A 20,510-nucleotide genomic window follows, 5' to 3' on the forward strand; every position below is an offset into this window, starting at 1 on the left:
CCGGGTCCTTCCTCGAACCGGGAGCGGCCGGGCCCTGTCCCGCCGGGCCGCGCGGAGTGCAGAGTCCAGGGTCGAGCGGGACGGCCGCGGGACCGGGGCTGGGGAGGGGGGGTGGTGATGGTGAGGGTGCCGGTGCGGGCGCTGCGGTAGAATCCCGGTGGCGGCGGCGCGCCACGTGCTCCCGCACGGGGTAGTGCGGGGGGGGGAAGGCGGGAGCGGCGGGCGTGGCCGGCGGGAGGGCGTGACGCGGGGAGCGGCGCTCCGCACCCCGCCGCCGGCCCGGGCCCCGGTGGTGGTGGTGGTGGTGGTGGTGGTGGGGAGGGGGAGGAACCCCTTCCAGGTCACGTGACCGCGCCGGCAGGGGCGCGGCGCCGGCGTCACGTGCGGCGGGCGGTGCCCGGAGCGGCTTCGGGCGCGGCGGCCGGTGCCCCGCCTACTCCCCCCCCCCCGCGCGCGCCCCTCCCCCCGCGGCGGCTCGCGGCCCCGCCCCTGCGCGCGGCGCGGCTCCGGAAATGGTCGTGCTGCGCTGCGCTGCGGCTGCGTCGGGCCGCGCGCGCTGAAGGAGACTGAAGGTAACGGGCGGGGGCGGGGCGGGCGCGCGCCGCGGGGGGGGGGGGGGGGGGGGGGAGCGGGCGGCGGGGAGGGTAAGGGGGGTACCGGTACCGAGCCGCGCGCCGCCGCCGCCCCGGGCCTTCGCGCCGCCGGGCCCCGCCGCCACCGGCGCCGCCGCCACCGCCACCACGTGGGCGCCGCCCCGCCGCCGGCCCGCTCCCTTCCCCTCCCTTCCCTGCCCCCGTCCCGTCCCGCTCCCCGCCGGTGCTGTCCCGGCCCCGCTGCCCCGGCGATCCCGCGCCCTGCCGCTCCGCGCCCACGTGCCGGCCGGTGCGCCCCGGCGCCGCGCACGTGCTCCCGCCGCCGCCGCCGCGCCCGCCTAGGCCCGCCGCTGCCGCCGCACGTGGTGCGCGCTCCGCCGCCCCCGCCGCGCCCGCCGGTGCCGGTGCGGCCGCGGGCCATGGCGGCGGCCGGCAGTGACACGTGTCCTTGGCAGAGGCCGCCGCCGCCGCGGGGGGGAGCGGGGCCGCCGGATGCCGCACCGGGCCCCGCGCCGCGCCCCGCCGCCCCGGCCTTACCCCGCCCGTGGCCTCCCCCCCGCGCCCCCCCCCACTCCCGCCGACAAGATGGTGCCGGCGCCTCGGGCCTGCCCGCGGCCCCGGGAGCAGCCGGCCCCGCCAGGCCCGAGCATGGCCTCGCCCCCAGGCCGAGGCGCCGGCGCGGCCGGCTGCTCCCGGGGCCGGCGCCGCGCTCTGACCCGGCCCTGCCGCCGGGACACCCCCGACTCCTTGTACCCCCCCCCGGGTCGCGGCGGTCTCGTTCTCGCTGCCAAGTCTCCTACAGAGACGGGGCCTGGCTGTCCCGGCTCTCCCACCCAGGGCCCGGCCTCGGCCAGGGACAATCCCCCCCCTCTCTCCCCGCCCCGGCTGCGGGCCCAGTGCAGGCCGCAGGCCTCGGCCTCTCCCGGCGCGGGGGAGGCAGAGGCCGCGGCAGCTCCTGTTGCAAAACCCCCCGGCGGTTCCCCTTCCCCCCCCACTCCCGCCACCGGGACGGGACCTGTTTTGCCCCAGGCACCGCCGGGCCGGCCGGGGAGGAGAGGGCAGTGCGAGGCCTGGGGTGGGCTCTCCCGCCGGCGGAACCCGGGCTGATTTGTCTCTCCCCCCCCTCCCTCCTCTCTCCAAGTCAGTCGGATGAACGGTCTCTGCAGGCCCGCTCAGCCGGCCCAGGTTTTTCCCGCGGGGGGGTGAGTATCCCGCTCGCTCCTGGTTGTGGCAGCGGTGGAGGGCTGGGGAGAACGGGGCTGCCTGAGCTGGGGGTGTCCCCGGGGGTCCCCTTCCCCGGTGTGACACCCCCCACCCCCTTTTCTTTTTTTCGCACAACCGGTGCCAAGGCCGAGCCAGGATGGCCCAGGCTGTGTCCCGGGGCAGGACACGGGCGGTGTGCTGGGCTGCATGTGGTGGGTGCCTCGGTGGGTGGTGGTGGGGAGGGCAGCGGCAGCACGCAGCTCAGCCCCTGCTATCTCCCAGACCCCCCAGCAAGACTCATCTATCCTGGGGTCGTAGATGCGTGGACCCCTGACATGGGGTGGCACCCCCAATGCTGGGGTACAGCCCTGGGGGCTCGAGGCATCCCGGGGGCACCGTTGGGGCCTGGTGCCGGTGGGACGTGCCTGGCAGTGCCCCGCAGCAGGGCTGGGGCCCGGCAGGGCTGGCAGTGCTGACGCGGCCGGGCGTCAGGTTACAGGAGGCACTGCTGGCTGTTCCCTCGGGTGCCCTGGCCGGGAGCAGGCTCAGTGGGTGCTATGGGGTGCAGGAGACCCCACAGGGGGTGGGGGGCACCACTTCTCCTTCCTGGCCCGGTGGCCTTTGCACTGGGGCGGGGAAGAGTAGTGCTGGCTGCCAAGTCCTTTGCAGGGCAGCTGGGAGGGTGCCCAGGCCACCTGGGTGTCGGTGGCAGCAGGGGGCTTCAGGCTCCCCTGGGCAGGGCAGTGGGCAGGAGCATTGGTGGTGGGGGTGGGGGGGAGACGGGATGGGATATGGGAGCTGCTCCCTGCCCTCCCCGGTAGGTAGGCGTTTGTGGCATACACCGGGGACCCAGCGCCACGGCAGGAACAGGTTTGGCCGGCCGGGGGAAGCGCTTAGTAGGTCAGCCGGGGTGGAGCCGGGCATGGCTGACGCCGGGGTGCCGCCGGCCCACCCAGCCCCCCGGAGCTGGTGGTGGCCTGCATGCTGGCAGCAGGTCACGGGCACCGGTGTCTGCTCCTGTGAGGCACCCAGCTGGGCTCTGCAGGCTCACCTTGGCAGGGAGAGGGAGTGTCAGTCCTGACAGTAGGCACGGCTGCGTTTGGGGCATGATAGGGGGGCTTTGCTCCACAGGGTGTGGGGACCTGCTAGGGGTGGGTAGCCTGGGGGTGCCCACCTTCTCCCTGTGTTCTGGTGGGGCAGGAGGTGGCGGCCGGGGGTGTCACCAGTGCCTGGCTTTATGCTGAGGGGCTGGCGATATCCCATTTTGGGGGCTGGCATGGGCAGCAGGCAGATGCCCAGGGTACTACCTGCCTCCAGCTCATGCCTGCTGTCCCTGTCCCTGCAGATAGCAAGGGGATCCTTATGCACAACCCCATGAAATGAACAAAGCTCCACAGCCCACAGGAGGAGCCCCGACAGCCCCGCACCCTGCCCCTTCTCCCGGACTGCCGCAGGTAACTGTCTCCTTCAGGGTGGTGGTGGGGGGACCCCAGCTTTGCCTCCCTGGTTCATGCTGAGGGCAGCAGTGCCATCTCCTTCCCTCCCTGCCTCCAGCCGACATTCCCACCTGGTCAGACGGCACCTGTGGTTTTTAACCCGGCACCGACCTCACAAATGAATACGCCTTCTCAGCCGCGCCAGGTAAGGGCTTTGCCCTGGGTTGGAGGGAGCTGTGGGTGGGATCCAGCAGCTTTCTGCCTCTTGGTGCTCAGGGATGCAAGGAGTCCCGCGGTGGCCCCCTGGGCCGGCGTGTGCCTGCGAGGGGGAGCACGCCTGTGATCCAGACCACGGACGCTGCCCAGGGACCTCTTGGCCCCAGGGTGGGGGGGATAAATACCTCTGGCCAGGGACGCCTACCGAGTGACTGCTCTTCTCTCCTTCCTCCCCTGCCCCAAACCTCCCTCTCCTCCTCTCTCAGTTTGCAGCAGGGCCTCGGGCTATTCACCAGCAGGTACTAACCCGCTTCCCTCACTGCATGCCAAGCATCCTGCCCTGACACTGCACAGAAACACCCACCCTGGGCACGAAGGGGCTGGGGAGCATGTGGGGACCCCAGACCCATGGGATTGACCGGTCTGGGGAAAGCGGGGGTACCCGCTCAACTTTGGGGGGTTTTCCCTGCAGTGTCTCCCCAGTTTTCTCCTTGCATGAAGCCTGCAGCATGTGGCTGTGCCTGTGTTAACCCCAGCCCAGGCTGCTGCTTCTGCCTGTGCCCTTCCTCATCCTCTTCCTCCCCACTTTGTGGGGGATCTCCCAAGGCCTTGCGATGCCATGCAAGGCCTGGACTTCCCATCAGCCCTCTTGTGTGGAGGAGCTGCTGGGGACAGATGTGGTGACGTCCTTTGGCTGTGCTGGCTGGGAGCCCCTCAAACCCTTTCCTTCCCCATGGGAGGGGTCCCTACAGGGGACCCCGGTGGATTTGGGATGTGGGCACTGGGCAGAGAGCTCCCCAGCCTCCTGTTCCCTCCTCTGCCAGCCACACTGCCTCCAAGCACCGTCCCAATACGGGTAACTCCTGTCTCTCTCTTTCCCCTCTTCCCTCTGTACGCGTGCGCTTGCTAACAGGGAGGATTCAGGTCTCTTCAGGTAACGCTTTCTCCTTGCCCTGGGGTGTGTGCACAGACCCTTCCTTTGCCCGCTCAGTGTTGGGCTTGAGCTGCTGCTCCCGGGGATCCTCCCGCCCGGCAGAGAAGCTGGGTTGGGATGAATGGCGTAGGCCAGGGGAGAACAGCCGGCTCCGCATGCCCTGGCTGTCCGGCTCGGCACGGCGGGACTACAGGTCCCAGCATTCCATGCGAGCGCCAGGAACCGCTGCGAAGCACGCTGGGACCTGCCGCCACCGAGCTGCGTGCGGCCGTGGCCAGCTCCGGGCGCTGGAGCTGCCGGCCCCCGCTGGGCTGGGAGGGGGCCCTGCCGGGCATGAGCTGGGTCGGGTGGACCCAGGTGGCCCCACAGGTGCGTGGGGAGAGGATGGTGCTAGGGTGGGGTCAGCTCTGGGAGGGGAAGGGGGGGGCAGCGGGAGGGGCTTCATCCCGGGGTGGGGAGTGGGGGTGGGGGGGGTTTCTCCCCTCTCCCTGTCTGCCCCCCCCACCCCAACCCAGAGCTGCTCCCCTCTCCCCGTGCCCAGGCTGACTTTTTAGGGTGATGCACGCTGCTGGGCTGCTCCCTGCGGTGTGGGGTGGGGGGATGTCCCACCCAAAGCGTGTCGGGGCTGCCTGGGGGTGCGGGCGCTGCGCCTGATGCCGTGCCCTGTCTCTCCCCAAGCATTTCTACCAGAACAGGACGCAGCCTCCCGCCAGCGCGTCCCGCGTGCAGAGTAACACGACGGCCCGGCCCGGCCCCCCTGCCCATGTGTATCCAGCTGCTTCCCAGGTGATGATGATACCCTCCCAGATATCTTACACACCTTCCCAAGGAGCCTATTACATTCCCGGACAGGTGAGGGCTGTGTCCTGGGCTATGTGGGAGGGGGCTGGGGTGGGCACTGGTGGGGGGTGTTACCTGGGGTTGGAGTCCATGTGTGTTTTGGGGGTGGGGTGGGGGGGCAGAGGGAGTCCCCTCGGGCTCTCTTGAGCGCCCACTGGTTTGAGCAGGGTGTTGCCCAGCTCTGTAGAGAGGCAGCAGGCAGCACTGATCCCCCTCCCTGGCAGCCCCCCTGAGGTCCCCGGTGCCCATTTTGCCTGCGTCCTGCTCCCTGCCCTGACACCCAGCTGGCTCACAGGCAGGTTTGGGGGATACATTAGTGGTCTGGGGTACGTCTCTTCCCTCCAGCGGAGGTAACTGACCTTTGTTCTTCCCTTTTGCAGGGTCGCTCCACATACGTTGTCCCAACCCAACAGTACCCAGTCCAGCCTGGCGCCCCAAGTTTTTACCCTGGAGCCAGCCCCACAGAGTTTGGGACTTACGGTATGGACAGACAGGGCTTTGCTCTGCTCCCCAGTGTTCCTCCAGTGCCAGCACTCCCTTATTTTATTTTTTTTTTGCTTCCCCACAGCCCCTGTGCTCTGGAGCTGAGCACAGACCCCTCTGTTTTCACAAGCTCATTGGAGCCATCTCTGTGACTCCATTACAGGCTGCTTTGGGGGGCAAAGGGGTGTTGCCCATCTCCCAGCAGCACTGAGAGCTGTGCATCGTGTCCCACCGGTCCATCCACCCCCCCTCCCGCCCATTTCCAAATCGGGGCTGTTTAATGTTTAACTCTCCTGGCGGAGGGCCGGCGCAGACTTTATCCCCTGTTCCCACTTGCTTGCTGTCGAGGTGGTGAGCGGTTTTGTGCTTACTGCCCCCCCTTCCCAGCTCCCCACTCCCCAAGGAGCCAAGCCAGGGGTGTTGGGGCTGTGCTGCGTCGTGCCTGCCCTCTCCTGGCGCTGGGGAGCGGTGGTGTGAGCAGCCCGCCCTTCTTCCCCCCGCTTCCATGTGGCCACCCGGGCTGTGACTATATTTAGGCTTGGTTGGTCTGGGGAGGCCCGGCAGACACAGAAATGTGAGCTGAGGCCTCCGGGCCCAGCACCGCAGCAAAGCGTAACCGGGGCAGAAATGGGCTTCTGAGCAAGGTACGTGCCAGTCCTCCCTCCTGCTTGTCCTGGGGCTCAGCCGGCCCCTTGGAGGAGGGAGGTGGCCCCCGGCAGTGGCTGGCTCCCATGCTCAAGCCAGGGCACAGCTGTTCCCTTGTGCCCAGCGCTGGGGCATCCCCTGGGTGTCTTTTGTGGGGTCCTGGGATGGGTTTGCTCCTCGAGGAGCCTCCTGTTTGGGGCTGTGGCAGTTTCCAGGTGAGCTGGCAGCAGTGCCCCTTGCCAATGAGAGCGGGTGGGTGGCCTGGCACAGTGTGGTACTCGACGTGCAAGGTGGGCCAGTCTTCCTGGGGTCTTCACTACAGGGCTGGGCAGCTGGGGGTCACCCACCCTCCTTTGCCCCATGCCTCGCCCATTCTGGACTGCCCCTGCATCTCCCCTAGACAGAGGGAGCAGCTCCTGGCTCTGGCAGTCGCCAGAGCACTGTGACAAAGGTCCATGCTCAGCACAGCTGGGAAGGTGCTGGTGTGGGAGGGGGCCAGGGCCCAGCTCTGCCTGTGCCACTCCTTCCCCCGCCCCCCCATATTCTCATGATGTTGCACTGGGGGTGATGCACGCAGATGCCCTGGGAGGAGCGTATGCCTTGGGGGCTGTGCCAGCCTTGGATGGGGTCCAGCTCTGCCTCCTGCCCCCAGCATGGCTCCCTCCCCTGGGCTGGGCTTGCTGGGGGCTGCACGGGGAGCCTGAGCCCCTTGGCCTGGGTGTGAATGGAGGGTGTGGATGGGGCTGCCTGGTGCCGCCCTCGGGCTGGAGCTGGCTCTGAGGAGATAAGAGCACCAGCAGGAAGGCGACCGCCCGCCCGTGAGGCTGGGACACCCGCACCCGGCATGGCCGAGTGTCCCAGCAGGGCTGTCGGTGGCGTGGAGCCGGTGGGCATGGCAGGTGCCTGCGGGGCCCGGCTTGGCTTGGCGTGGGGGTGGCGCGGGGACGCTCTGCTTCACGGGGAAGGAATTTGGTCAGGCCTGTCGGGCGGGTTGGGACAATCTGGGCCGGATGCGATGGGGTTTTGCTGCAGAGTGGCACGGGCTCCCCAGGCTCCTGACAGACCCCTGCGTTTGGGGGATCGAAGGGTCCCCGGGTCAGGCTGGAGTATCTGAGTTGGACGGTCCATCTGACGCTCTCTCCTCTCCTCCAGCGGGTGCTTATTACCCGACGCAGGGGGTACAGCAGTTCCCGGCGGGTGTCCCCACCGCCCAGGTCATTGTGAGCCAGCAGCCGTCAATCCCCCAAAAACGAGAGCGCAAGACGGTAAGGAGCCGTCTGCCTCTGGGCACGGGGTTGGGGGGGGTGGGGGGGGGGTTGTTTGCATGCAGGAGGGAGTGGTGCCAGCCCCTGGTGTCTGCCAAGTGTGGGGTGGGATGGGGTGCAGCACGCTGGGGAGGGGGTGGGTGTAGCACAGGGCCATGTCCCTTGGGTTGGGGAGCTCAGCTGGGGACTGGGGGGCACGGTGGGTGCTGGCGACCTTGGCTGTCCCAGCGGGCAGCGTTGTGCTGAGTCACAGCTCCTGGGAGGGGGGGGGGTGGGGGGGGCGGGGGTGCCGCGGCTGCCAACTGCTGTCTGCTCCCGGAGATGCCGGCACTCAGAGGCCTCGCGTGGGGCCTATTTATAGCGGGGAGCCGGGCAGCTGCCGGCACAGCCCCGTGCTGAGGAGGGGGGATACTGGCACTTCCTCGGCAGAGCAGTCTTGCTGTCCCTTGGGCTCTGCTCTCACCGCCCTGGGAGCGGGTCATATTTGGGAATGGGGAGGGCAAGACCCCTGGCTGCACTGTGCCCCCCCTTTCCTCTCCCCACTCCCCCCCCCCACAACTCCTGCTGTGCCCACGGCAGGCCTGGGGCCAGTGAGGCTGCAGGGTTGTGGGCTGTGCCTGGGGTGTCACGAAGCTCGCCATGGCTTTTGTGTGCAGAGGCCAGTCCCCTGTGCTGTCTCTGAGTCAGGGGTGGGGGGGACAGTTCTTGCAGTACCAGTGTCAGTGTGGTGATGCTGCAGCATTCCCTGGGCCCTGGAGATGGGCACTGGCCTGGGGACATGGTGCTGGCTCTGGCTACCTGGCACAGTGGCCTCGAAGGCTTGCCCTGGCTCAGGGTGTCCCTGCCTGCCCAGGCATTGAGACTGGCTGGTGTCTGTGGGCCACTCCCCATGGGGAGGGGAGATGGTACCCCCAAGTCCCCAGGCTGCATGTGGCCAGGATGGGCACAGTGCTGAATGAGCCTCTCATCCTTTCTCTGTGAGAAGGGGGTGCACTTGGGGGTGTCGCACCCAGGCAAAGGGGATGGTCCGTGTGCTCTGTCCTCCACCCCACTGACAGCTTTTCCTTCTCCACTCTGACCCACCGACAGATCCGGATACGAGATCCCAACCAAGGTGGCAAAGACATCACTGAAGAAATCATGTCCGGAGCAAGGACCTCATCTACCCCCACCCCTCCACAGGTAAGGGGATCTCCCTGACTGGGGTGGTGGAATATGCACGGTGCTCTTCACTGGCCCTTCTGAACTTCTCCTTTGCCCCCCCACCAGGCTGGAAGCGGTTTAGAACCCCAGGCTAATGGAGAGACCCCCCATGTAGCAGTTATTGTCCGGCCAGGTAAGTGCCTGCCCTGGGGCTGGGCTTCCTGGTGTTGGTGCTGTGGGGCATGAGATGCCAGCCTCCCTTGACATTCCTCTGCTCACCTGGGGCTAGTGGAATCAAATAAGTGCCATATATACCTGGGGGCTGGGCTGATGCCCTCATGTTTAGGGCTTGGTGTTGGATCCAGTCCTGTTTAATATCTTCGTGGATGACCTTGATGAGGGAATAGCATCCACCCTCAGCAAATACCCGATGATACAAAGCTGGGAGGAGTGGCTGACGCACAGGAACACTGCGCTGCCATTCAGCGGGACCTGGACAGGCTGGAATGCTGGGCAGGGAGAAGCGTAATGAGGGTCAACAAAAACAAGTGTAGAGTCTTGCACCTGGGAAGGAATAACTGCTTGAATCAGTACAGGCTGGGGGATGACCTGCTGGAGAAGAGCTCTGTGGAGAAGGACCTGGGGGTCCTGGTTGATGACAGGTTGGCCATGAGCCAGCAGTGTGCCTCGGTGGCTAAGAGAGCCAATGGGACCCTGGGGTGCATCAGAAGGAGTGTGGCCAGCAGGCCGAAGGAGGTGATTTTCCCCCTCTACTCTGCCCTGGTCAGGCCCCACCTGGAGTATTGTGTCCAGTTCTGGGCTCCCTGGTATAAAAAACACAGGGATCTCCTGGAAAGAGTCCAGAGGAGGCTACAAAGACGATTAAAAGCCTGGAGCATCTCCCCTATGAGGAAAGGCTGAGAGAGCTGGGACTGTTCAGCCTAGAGAAGACTAAGGGGGGACCTTATTAATGCTTATAAATATCTTTAAGTATGTGATGAAGGGGGAAATGGCCAGCCCCTTTTCAGTGGTCTGTGGGGATAGAACAAGGGGCAATGGCTGCAAGTTGGAGCACAGGAAGTTCTGCACCAACATGCAGAAGAACTTTTACACAGTGCGGGTGACAGAGCCCTGGGACAGGCTGCCCAGGGGGGTGTGGAGTGTCCCTCTCTGGAGATATTTAAGACCTGTCTGGATGCTGACCTGTGCAATACGAGCTAGGGAGCTGAGCTAGGGAGCTGCTTTGGCAGGGGGGTTGGACCTGATCTCTCGAGGTCCCTTCCAACCCCTATGATTCTGTGATTTAGTCTAGGAGAGTTTATGGAGACTGTCTACTCACCCCAGCTGTCCCCTGGGCACTGGAGCACCACTGTTGTCCCCATCACCCATCTGTGATGTGGGTTGGCACATCTGTCCCTGTCCCTACAGATGGAGGTGGGGGGGGGGGGGGGAGGAAAGTGGGGTGAGTGGGGGACTGGAGAGCCCCCTATTAATGCTGCCCACCTTGCAGATGACCGCCCGAAACCTGCGCTGGAGGTGAGCAAACCCATCTCCCTGGAGCCCAGCAAGTCAGCGTCTCCGTCGCCTCCCCCTCCCCTCATCCCCGAGGTGGAGCCCCCACCCGTGGTGCTCTCGGCCGTGACGCTGGTGCCAATGGAGCCCCCCGTGGACACGGACACTAAAGCAGAGCTGGGCGAGGCGCCGCCCGACCCGCACAAGACGTTTAGCGCCATCACTACAGTGCCAGGGGCCATGGAGCTGCCCCTCGTGTCCGCACCCGACATGGACACCATGGCTGTGGAGGAGGAGGAGGAGGAGGAGGAGGTTGCCATTCCACTCCCAGAGCCTGCCCCGCAGGCACCTGTGCCCCCCGAGGCGCCACCAGTGCCCGTTGTCCCCCTGATGCCAGCCGTGCCCCTGGTGCCAGCCACACCGTCGCCACCGCCGCCACCCATCGTACCGCAGGCCCCTGAAGCGCCCGCCAAACCCGCCTCCCCCAGCCCCCCGCCGCCCCGGGAAGAGCCCTGCCCCGAGCCCCCAGCTGAGGCCAACGGGGTTGTAGAGGAGGCGCCTGAGCCGGTCCCTGAGGTGCCTGTGTGCCAGCCGGTGCTGGTGCCCGCACCAGTGCCCGCGCCCACCTTGGACTCCCCCATTGCCCAGCCCGAAGAGCTGCCCCTGCCCAATGGGGTGGAGGGCACCGGCAAAGTGGAGCCGAGTGAGGAGCAGCCCGAGTCGGACATCAGCCCCATCTCGGAGCCTGAGGAACCAGCCCAGCCCAGCATCCCTGCCTCCCCGCCGGCGGAAGAGGAGGAAGAGGAGAGCGAAGGCCCCAGTGAGGCCCAGGAGCGGAGCTTGAGCCCAGCCCCTGCCCCTTCGCAGACCTCAGAGGCGACCGCGCAAGGTTGGGAATGTTGGGTTGAGGTGTGCGGGATGCCCCCAGGGTGGGTGGGTGTGTTGGGGGGTCGCATGGGGTACAGGGAGGGCTTGGGAGAAGGGGACAGGGTTAGGTGACCCTGTACCTAGGGGTATGGGATGCTGGCATGGGGGGAAGTGTGCTTGTGGATGGTGAGGTGGGGGAGATGTCTGGGTGCAGGAGTATGGGGTGGGTGTAGAGGCGGGGGTGTGGGTGCCCTGGGTCATGGGGTGCCATGCAGGAAGCGTATTTCATGTGATGCTTTATGCAGAGGTGTAGGGTGGGTGTGTTGGGGTGTATCTGAGGGCTGTCCCCAGCTGTCTGGGGGCACGGGGAGGTGCAATGCGTGGTAGGGGAGATGTGGGGCTGTATGCAGGTGCATAGGGGTGTCTGTGGAAAGTGAGGTGCCCTAGGGCTGTGCTGAGGCAAAGAGATGTTGTTTGGTTGTTTTTTTTGGTTGGTATTTTTGGGGTTTTTTAAAGCACTGTGCACAGGGCATTGCGTAGGGGTGCTGGGGGAGGTGGGCACACACAATGTGTTTATATGGAGAACCCTGTGCAGGGTGCTATATGAGGGTGACCTGGGAGCAGACAGGCTTCTGGGGGGCACCTCCACATGGGGTGGTGTAAAGGGGTGCCAGGGAGAGGAGTGCATGTGGAGGTAGAGCCGGGGGGGAGGGGTGGTGTCCACATAAGGGCTGCCCTGGAGAGGAGTGTGGGTGTTTGCGTGGATCCCTTGAAGAGGATGGGGAGCACTGTGCTGGGGAAGAGGTGTGGATGGGATGCTTTTAAAAGGCATAGGGTAAATTGGGGTGCAGTGGACAGATGAGGAGAGGTGTGAGGTATGGCCATATAGGGTGTATTCTGGGGCCCATGTTTAGGAAGTGGGGTTCCATGGTGGTCTGCGTGTAGGATCCACAGGGCTGCAGATGCCCAGGTGGGTACACAGTGTGTTTGGGGACGAGCTGTGCTGGAGTGGCGGGACCACGTCACTGTCGCTCGCCACAGTCCCATCCTGAAGTTTGCCTGGTGTTACTGGGGCCTCACTGGTGATGTCGGTGTATGGGGGCACTGAGAGGGTTCCTGTCCGTCACCTCCCTGCCTCTCCTCCCAGTCGCCGTGTCGGTGCCAAAGAAGAAGCGAAGGATGAAGGAGCTGAACAAGAAGGAGGCAGTAGGCGATTTGCTGGATGCCTTTAAAGAGGTGAGTGTCCTGGGGTGCTGGGGGTCCTGTGTGTCCTGTCTCCTCCTGTGATGAACTCTGCTTTGTGCCATCGTGTCTGGGCCACTGATGCTCCGTGATGGTAATGAGGATCTGAGTGGAGGGCAGACACCTGGGTGGGGTGGAGGGGGCTGAGCCAGGCTCATGGGGTGACGGCTCTCCCCATCCCTCCTGACACAGTCTCAGATCAGCGACAGTGCCTCGGAGGCGGAGAACAAGCCCCCCGCATCCACCCCTGCCCGCGAAGCGGAGGACGTGGCCCCTGCCCGTCCAAATGAAGAGTCAGAGGAGACGTGGGAGGAGAAGGAGGACAAACTGGCCCCGGAGAAGGGCAAAGCTACTGATCAGAAGTACCGCTACAAGGAAGGTGAGCAGTGCCTTCGTCCTGGTGCCTGTGCTCTGCTGGGAGCCACCAGTTGTGGGGAGGGTTGGGGTGTAGCGGTGGCGTGCTCCAGCCATCCTAAACCTCACCCTTTCCTATCTTTTTCCCAAGCCTGGTGTGGGTTGGGGGATAGAGGCCTTGGTGCAAGGCTCCAGGTAGGAGGTAGGGAGCTGGTGGCATCAGGCTTTTCTGTTTAAGCAGCATCATGCTTGTGGCATACTGGGCTGGGGCAGTGTTGCAGTTGTCTGTGTCAGACCTTGCTAGTCCCTGAGTGGGCCCAGACCTGCCACAGCTTGGGGTGAGGGACACAGGACAGACCACATCAGCGTCTCCCTCTTGCTTCCTACTGCAGAGCAATGGAAGCCGCTGAACCCCGAGGAGAAGAAGCGATATGACCGTGAGTTCCTGCTGGGCTTCCAGTTCATCTTTGCCAGTATGCAGAAACCTGAGGGGCTGCCCCAGATCACAGATGTGGTGCTGGACAAGGTTGGTGCGGCCCTTGAAGTAGGGGTTCATGGGTGGTGCCTGGGTGGGGGGTTGGTTCCTGTCTGTGGCTTGTCACAGCAGGGCAGGGGCTTACCTGCTGTGCTCGGGGTTCTGTTGCAGCACCTGCAACAAGCCTTGAGCCTGGGGTTGGTGTGTGGGGGCACCTCTGGGGCCTTCTTTCCAGTTCCTTGTCCCGGCGCTGAGGCCAGGGGATGGATCATCCCACTCCTCTGCCCCCGGGCATCCTCAGCCCTGTGTACCTTTGCAGGCCAACAAGACCCCGCTGCGGGCGCTCGACCCCATCCGCCTCAGCAGCATGAACTGCAGTCCTGACTTCACCCCCTCCTTCGCCAACCTTGGACGGCCCGTCATGGGCAACCGGGGCCTGGTGAGTGTCTTCTCCTCGCTCCACCTGTGCCGTCCCCCTCCGCCTCTCCATGATGATCAAGCTTTCGAGCCGTTGTGTCTGGGCCACTGATGTCTGTGATGGAACTGAGGATCTGAGCGGGTGGATGGGGAGCCCCCTGCAGCCAGCCCAGCTGGTCCCACATCAAAGAGCTGAATTTCTTCTCCCTGTGTCAGCCCTCAGGATTGGGTCCTCGCCGCTCCCAGCCGAGCCAGAGGAAGGAACCCCGCAAAATCATTGCCACTGTGTCCCTCAATGAGGACGTCAAGCTGAACAAGGCTGAGAAGGCCTGGAAGCCCAGCAGCAAGCGTGCCTCTGAGGAGGAGGATCCTGAGAACATCAAGACGCAGGTGGGAGCTGGGGCAGATGGTGGGAGGGCAGTAGGGGACATTCCCGGCTCTCGTTGACCCTGCTGTCCTTGCAGGAACTGTTCCGCCGTGTCCGCAGCATCCTCAACAAGCTGACGCCCCAGATGTTCCAGCAGCTGATGAAGCAGGTGATGGAGTTGTCCATCGACACGGAGGAGCGGCTCAAGGGAGTCATCGACCTCGTCTTCGAGAAGGCCATCTCAGAGCCAAACTTCTCTGTTGCCTATGCTAACATGTGCCGTTGCCTTATGGGGGTGAGCAGGAGCTCGGGGTGTCTCCCACTGAGCTGGCAGGGGCTTGTCCAGGCATCTCACATGAACTCAGCAGGGTGCAGGTCATCCTGCGTGGGGTGGGGAAATAGGGGTCTTAGCTGCCTGGCTTTTGGGGGAGGCATGGCTTGTGCTCATTGCCTGTGGGTTGTACATCTCCCCGCAGCTCAAAGTGCCCACAACAGACAAGCCCACGGTGACTGTGAACTTCCGCAAGCTGCTGCTCAACCGCTGCCAGAAGGAGTTTGAGAAGGACAAGGACGATGACGAGATCTTTGAGAAGCGGCAGAAGGAGATGGACGATGCCAGCGCTGTGAGTTGGGGCGGGAGGCTGCGGCTGAGGACTGGTGTGGGGGTCCTGGGGGTGGCTCTGGGCTCTGAGCTGCCCTGCTGTGCCCTCCCTGCAGCCCGAGGAGAAGGCGCGCATGAAGGATGAGCTGGAGGAGGCAAGGGATAAGGCCCGCCGGCGATCCCTGGGCAACATCAAGTTCATCGGAGAGCTCTTCAAACTGAAGATGTTAACAGAAGCCATCATGCACGACTGTGTGGTGAAACTGCTCAAAAACCACGATGAGGAGTCTCTTGAGTGCCTTTGCCGACTGCTCACCACCATTGGCAAGGACTTGGACTTTGAGAAGGCCAAGGTACCTCTTGCTCTGCCCTGTCCTACCCTTGCCTTTGGGAGGGATGTGAGCATGATTCTGTCCCTCTATAGCCCAGGATGGACCAGTACTTCAATCAGATGGAGAAGATCATCAAAGAGAAGAAGACATCATCCCGAATCCGTTTCATGCTGCAGGATGTGATTGACCTCAGACGGGTAAGGCGAGGGGCCTGCTGTTGCCTGGGGACTGTCCAGTATCTCCTGCTTGGTCCTATGGAGCTGCTGGCCTGTGTCCTCCGAGTGCCAGCAGTCCCTGTGTCCCCAGGAAGGGAGAGGTGGGCATGTGAGCAGTGGCCAGCCCCAGAGACACCATGCTAGCCCCCAGCCCTTGGGTAGCATGGTAATGGTAGTGGGCACACAGTAACTGGCGGCTGTTTAATGCAGGGGGGCTCCAGGAACTGAGCCCTTTTGTGCCAAAAGCTGCCACAGCACTCGGGGAACTGTGACGGCCAAAGCAGGAGAGCAGCTTGAGGCTTTTGAGGGACAGCTGGGAAGGGAGAATGTCTCTGCCTCCATCCTCCAGCCAGCTCAGCACCCTCTTCCCTCCTTCCCTGCCCTCTGCAGAATAGCTGGGTACCTCGACGAGGAGACCAGGGCCCCAAAACCATCGACCAGATCCACAAGGAAGCAGAGATGGAGGAGCATCGGGAACACATCAAAGTGCAGCAGCTCATGTCAAAGGACAAGAGGAGAGGACCCCCCGGACCATCCTCCATCAGTGAGTGCCCAGGCTGGGGACACCAGAGGGTGCCAGGGGTGGGTTACTCCTGCTGATCACTGCTTGTGCCCGGGCTGCACCTGACATCTGTCTCCCTTGTGCCCAGGTGGGCGCGGGAGCCTGGTCGCGGATGATGGCTGGAACACGGTGCCCATCAGCAAGGGCAACCGGCCCATTGACACCACCCGGCTCACGAAGATCACCAAGGTGAGGCTGGGGGTGTGGTGTGGGCAGCGGGACTGGCTGCCCGGCCTGGGCCCTGCCTTGGTGTGGGGCTTAGATAGACCTGACTCTGTCTCTCCACCTGCAGCCTGGATCTATTGACTCCAACAACCAGCTCTTTGCGCCGGGCGGACGGCTGAGCTGGGGCAAAGGCAGCAGTGGAGGGTCTGGCGCGAAGCCTGCAGATTCAGGTAAGCAGCGTGGGGCTGGCTGGGTGCTGTTGGATGGGGTGGGAAGGGAGATCCTTCCCCTGGGCAGTTCCCATACCAGGGAGGTGCTGAACTCTGAGACTCCCCTCTTTTTCACGCCCAGCATCTGATTCAGGGCGACCGGCCACAACTACCTTGAACCGCTTCTCGGCGCTCCAGCAGTCAACGCCTGCCGAGAGCCTGGAGTCACGCCGTGTGGTGCAGAGGTGAGGGGCCAGCCCTGCCTTGCTGTGTGGGTGTGCAGGGCTGCAGCCTGAGAGGGAACCCCCCAAATCACACGGTGGTCAGTCAGTGCATAGGCAAATGTATGGTGCCTGGGCTGGAATAATGCTGTGATGGGATGGGGAATTGGGTGAGCTCAGTGTCGATGGCGAGTTCTTGCAGCAAAGGTGGCTGATGCCACCCTGGGCTTCTTCCCTGCTGTTTGGTGCTTGGTGGGCCACACCTGGGTGCTGGTTTTGGTCTGGGGGTCCCAGGACCAGACAGACGTTGATGGGCTGGAGGGAGTGCCAAGGAGGCTGGAACACAAGGTCCTTGAGGAGACTTTGAGTTGGGTTTGTTCAGGAGAGTGAGAAAACAAAAGGGAGTCTCGCCACAGTGTGGCAGGGTGGAGGTATGGGCAGGATGGGGCCATCCTCTGCTCAGCCATGCCAAGGGGCAGAGTGAAAGGCAGAGGAGCTGGAACAAGGGGAAGTGTTTTCCCTTGGCAACAGTCGAGTGCCAGAATTGGCCCTGGGAAGAGCCAGGGTTGGTGTTGGACAGCCTTGCCTCAGAGGCCTCTGCAGTCTGGGGTCAGGGAGGGTGACGATGGGCTCTTCACTCTGTGTTTGCCGTCCTCCCGCCCAGGAGCAGCTCCAGCCGCGACAGGTCAGATAAGGCTGGGGACAGAGAGCGGGAGTCACGTTCGGAGAAGGGCAGCGACCGTGTAGAGCGTCCTGACCGGGGGGAGCGGGGAGACAGGAACAGGTCTGGCCTCACCAAGAGGAGCTTCAGCAGAGAGGCAGACGACAGGAGCCGAGAACGGGAGAAGCAGGGCGGCCCCGAGGCCGTGCGCAAGGCTGCTAGCATGACGGAGGAGCGGGACAGGAGCCGAGAGACTGGTGAGCAGCACTGTTCTGGGGGTGTGCCCACCACATCGGGCTTGCCTGTCTGGGACAGTGCCCGATGCTTGCTTTCTCCTCACAGTTAAACAAGAACCGGCACCTCCTGCAGCATCTCCAAAGCCTGCCCTGTCGGAAGAGGAGCTGGAGAAGAAATCCAAGGCAATCATAGAGGAATACCTGCACATCAATGACATGAAGGTGAGAGGAAAGGCTGGCAAGAGACAGCGCCATGTGCTCCCCGTAACACACCGCCCACTGCCATGGGCGGTAGCGCTGGAGGACAGGATGGTGCCAGTGGAGCTTCAGGGGAGCTAGGGCTGGCCATGGGGCAGTACTGATATTCCCCCTTTATCCTGCAGGAGGCCTTGCAGTGTGTGCAAGAGCTGGGCAGCCCCTCCTCGCTCTACATCTTCGTGCAGAACGGCATCGAGTCCACGCTGGAGAGGAGCACCATCTCCCGCGAGCACATGGGGGTCCTGCTCTGCCAGCTGGTGAAGACAGGCACACTCTCCAAGGAGCAGTACTACAAAGGGTGAGGGGCAGGGGCTGCCTGGCCCCAAGCTGGTACTTGTCCTTGTCCACCTTTGAATTCAGCTCTGCCTCAAGCATGGCTTGCCACTGAGGCCTCCCGAGGTCCCTCCCAGCCCAGGGCACAGGGGCTGCTGGACCCCAACTCCCCCCTCTTCCCTGCAGGCTGCGGGAAATACTGGAGGCTGCAGAAGACATGGAGATCGACATCCCACACATCTGGCTGTACCTGGCTGAGCTGATCACCCCCATCCTGCAAGAGGAGGGTATCCCTATGGAGGAGCTGTTCAGGTGAGAGCTGTGGGCCCCCACTACAGGGCTGTGGTGGTCCCATAGGGGGCTCCTGGGGGCAGGTAGCTCAACCAGGTTTCTTGTGCTTTGCAGGGAGATAACGAAACCTCTGGTGCCCATTGGGAAGGCCACCACGCTGCTGGTCGAGGTGCTGGGCTTGTTGTGTAAGGGCATGGTAAGTGCACAGGGCTTGTGTGGCTGCCAGCTGCTGCCTCGGGGATGGGCAGCCTGCTTGGGGAGGGAGGGGATTGTCATGTGGGGATCGAACCCTTCTGCTCCCAGAGGGAATGGTGGGGGCATCTTTTGCCATGTCTGGATCGTGGGGATGGCATGGCCAAGCCACAGTATCCCTCTCCTTAGAGATGGGAGGGCATGTGGGGCTGGTGCTGACTGTCTGTCCTGCAGAGCCAGAAGACCGCAGGCAAGCTGTGGCGGGACGGGGGCCTGAGCTGGAAGGAGTTCCTGCCCGAGGACCAGGATGTCAACAAGTTTGTCACGGAGCAGGTGGGAGCTCAGTGGTGGTGATGTGGACCCTGTGGAGACCCTGATGCTGGGAGCGTGGTGTTCCCCCTGCTGCTTTTAGCAGCTCGTTTCTGCACTCTCCCCCAGAAACTGGAGTACACGATGGGGGACAGCTCGGACACGCCAAGCCGCAAGGAGCTGACCTCAGAGGAGCTGTGCAAGCAAATGGACAAACTGCTGAAGGAGAACCCGAACAACCAAAGAATATATGACTGGATCGAGGTGAGGGTGTGGGGGCAGCACCTGTGGGTCTGGGGTCTCCCTCCTGCCTCCCTCACCACCTTATAGCCCCTCTACCCTCCCTCCTCCAGGCCAACCTGAGTGAGCAGCAGGTCTCGTCCAACACGTTTATCAGGGCCCTGATGACATCCGTGTGCCACTCGGCCATCATCTGTGAGTACTGGAATGAGGTGGGGCTGGGGGTGGGTGTAGGGGGGTGTGCCCCTTGCCCACGCTACCCCCCTCTCACACCCTGTCTCCTGTAGTTGAGAACCCCTACCGTGTGGATGCCCTGGTCATCCACAACCAAGCCAAGCTGCTGCAGAAGTATTTGCGGGATGAGCAGAAGGAGCTCCAGGCGCTCTACGCCCTACAAGCCTTGGTGGTGAAGTTGGACCAGCCTCCCAGTGAGTGTGGTGGGATATGGGGGGTGGGGGCTGAGGAGAATGGGGGTGGCAGGCACGTCCCCACCCCAGCCAGGGTGGTTGGTGGCTGAGGAGTGGCAAGGGCCCCCCTTTGTCCTCCCCCAGACCTGTTGCGGATGTTCTTTGATGCCCTCTACGATGAGGACGTCATCAAGGAGGAGGCTTTCTATAAGTGGGAGTCCAGCAAGGACCCGGCTGAGCAGCAGGGCAAAGGGGTGGCTCTCAAATCAGTGACGGCGTTTTTCACCTGGCTCCGGGAAGCTGAGGACGAGTCGGACAACAACTGAGCAACTGTGAGGAGAAGGGAGGGGAGAGGGGGGAGGGGAGGTTTTGGGCACCCCTGGGAGTGACTCCATCCCTTCCCGCCCCCCTGGACTTGCTGATGCCAGGGCTGAGGGACCTGGTGTGCCCTCCCAAAGCCCCCCCTCCTCTTTTCAATTCTCCTCTCCCTTCTCCCCACTTCCCCAATCCCGGTTCTGTTTGCAAAGCCTGTACTAGTTTGTCACAATGATAATATACGGATGCTGACAGAGGGGGCTGTTGCGGTGGGTCCCCTCGGGGCCCCTCCTCTCTCCCCTCCTAGCGCAGGCACACCGGGTCTCTGGGAGTGGGGCAGGGCACCCCCAGGCTCATGTCATGGGGAGGGGGAACAGGATGGGGACATAACTCTCCCCTCCTTTCCCCCCTCCTTCCTCCTCCCCACTTCTTGATGAAATATAGAGAGATTATATATATATAAACTTATTAAATTTGGTTTGGGGACAGGAGCGTGATTTCTCCCCCTCCCCTGTCCTCTCTCTATTCCTCCATCACTGCCCAATGGTTTTTTATTTTAAATATGAATCATTCTCCCCCAGCTCCTGCTCTGACACCTGGGGAGGGTGCTGGGGAGGAGCAGAGTGATCCCTTCTCTCTGGGCCAGGTTAAGTCCCCTCCTTCCCCTTCCCCTTCCCCCCCTCTCCAAACCACCCATCCTCCCAAGACCACAATTGGGCAAGCGACGGGGCGGCCCCCCATCCGCCTCCCCTGTATTTATAGAGCGCCGGATGTGATGAGCCGCACGTGTAATTATTAAAACAAGGATTCAATTACTGGTCACGTGAATTTGTAAATAATTTTTTTTGCTTTTTTTTTTTTTTCTTTATGGAGTATTTAATTGAAGATTTAAAGGCATCTTTTCACCTTAAAACTGGAAATAAAAGAACATTGCTAAATAATGCCCCGTGTGCCGCTGTTGCCGCCCCCTGTCACATGTCCTTTGCGCCTGGGCTGGTGTTGGGGGCCCAGCCTGGAGCCCAGGCAGGGGC

General features: G+C 63.4%; 1 protein-coding gene across 4 annotated transcripts; it reads left to right on the forward strand.

The window, feature by feature from the left end:
- The first annotated feature begins 1,734 nt into the window (after window positions 1-1,734).
- On the forward strand, window positions 1,735-20,420 carry EIF4G1 (eukaryotic translation initiation factor 4 gamma 1). 4 transcript variants are annotated; one of them, XM_084267750.1, is made up of 32 exons: window positions 1,735-1,795; window positions 3,142-3,250; window positions 3,351-3,437; window positions 5,061-5,234; window positions 5,603-5,702; window positions 7,503-7,615; window positions 8,705-8,797; window positions 8,885-8,951; window positions 10,269-11,159; window positions 12,285-12,373; window positions 12,572-12,758; window positions 13,126-13,259; window positions 13,510-13,647; window positions 13,842-14,015; window positions 14,090-14,287; window positions 14,469-14,615; window positions 14,710-14,946; window positions 15,018-15,122; window positions 15,531-15,684; window positions 15,791-15,891; window positions 15,995-16,097; window positions 16,219-16,321; window positions 16,962-17,215; window positions 17,301-17,416; window positions 17,578-17,750; window positions 17,912-18,037; window positions 18,131-18,212; window positions 18,443-18,541; window positions 18,647-18,781; window positions 18,871-18,952; window positions 19,045-19,185; window positions 19,309-20,420. In XM_084267750.1, exons 2-32 carry the CDS (start codon window positions 3,176-3,178, stop codon window positions 19,488-19,490), a joined length of 4,860 nt encoding a protein of 1,619 aa, XP_084123876.1. In that variant the 5' UTR covers window positions 1,735-1,795; window positions 3,142-3,175; the 3' UTR covers window positions 19,491-20,420. The 4 variants fall into 4 exon arrangements, with proteins under 4 accessions (XP_084123876.1, XP_084123877.1, XP_084123878.1 ...); XM_084267751.1 differs by having other exon boundaries at window positions 16,231-16,321; XM_084267752.1 differs by having other exon boundaries at window positions 13,528-13,647.
- The last annotated feature ends 90 nt before the right edge of the window (window positions 20,421-20,510 follow it).

Source organism: Gallinula chloropus (genome assembly GCF_964237585.1).
Source record: "Gallinula chloropus genome assembly, chromosome: 8".
NCBI lineage: Eukaryota > Metazoa > Chordata > Aves > Gruiformes > Rallidae > Gallinula > Gallinula chloropus.

What these genes read in the sequence shown, in the direction of transcription:
- EIF4G1 (XM_084267750.1), top strand. Translation starts at nt 3,176, where the DNA reads ATGAACAAAGCTCCACAGCCCACAGGAGGAGCCCCGACAGCCCCGCAC. An exon ending in AGATGGACGATGCCAGCGCT is followed by an intron (nt 14,616 to 14,709) that starts GTGAGTTGGGGC and finishes CCCTCCCTGCAG; the next exon opens with CCCGAGGAGAAGGCGCGCAT. An exon ending in GAATATATGACTGGATCGAG is followed by an intron (nt 18,782 to 18,870) that starts GTGAGGGTGTGG and finishes TCCCTCCTCCAG; the next exon opens with GCCAACCTGAGTGAGCAGCA.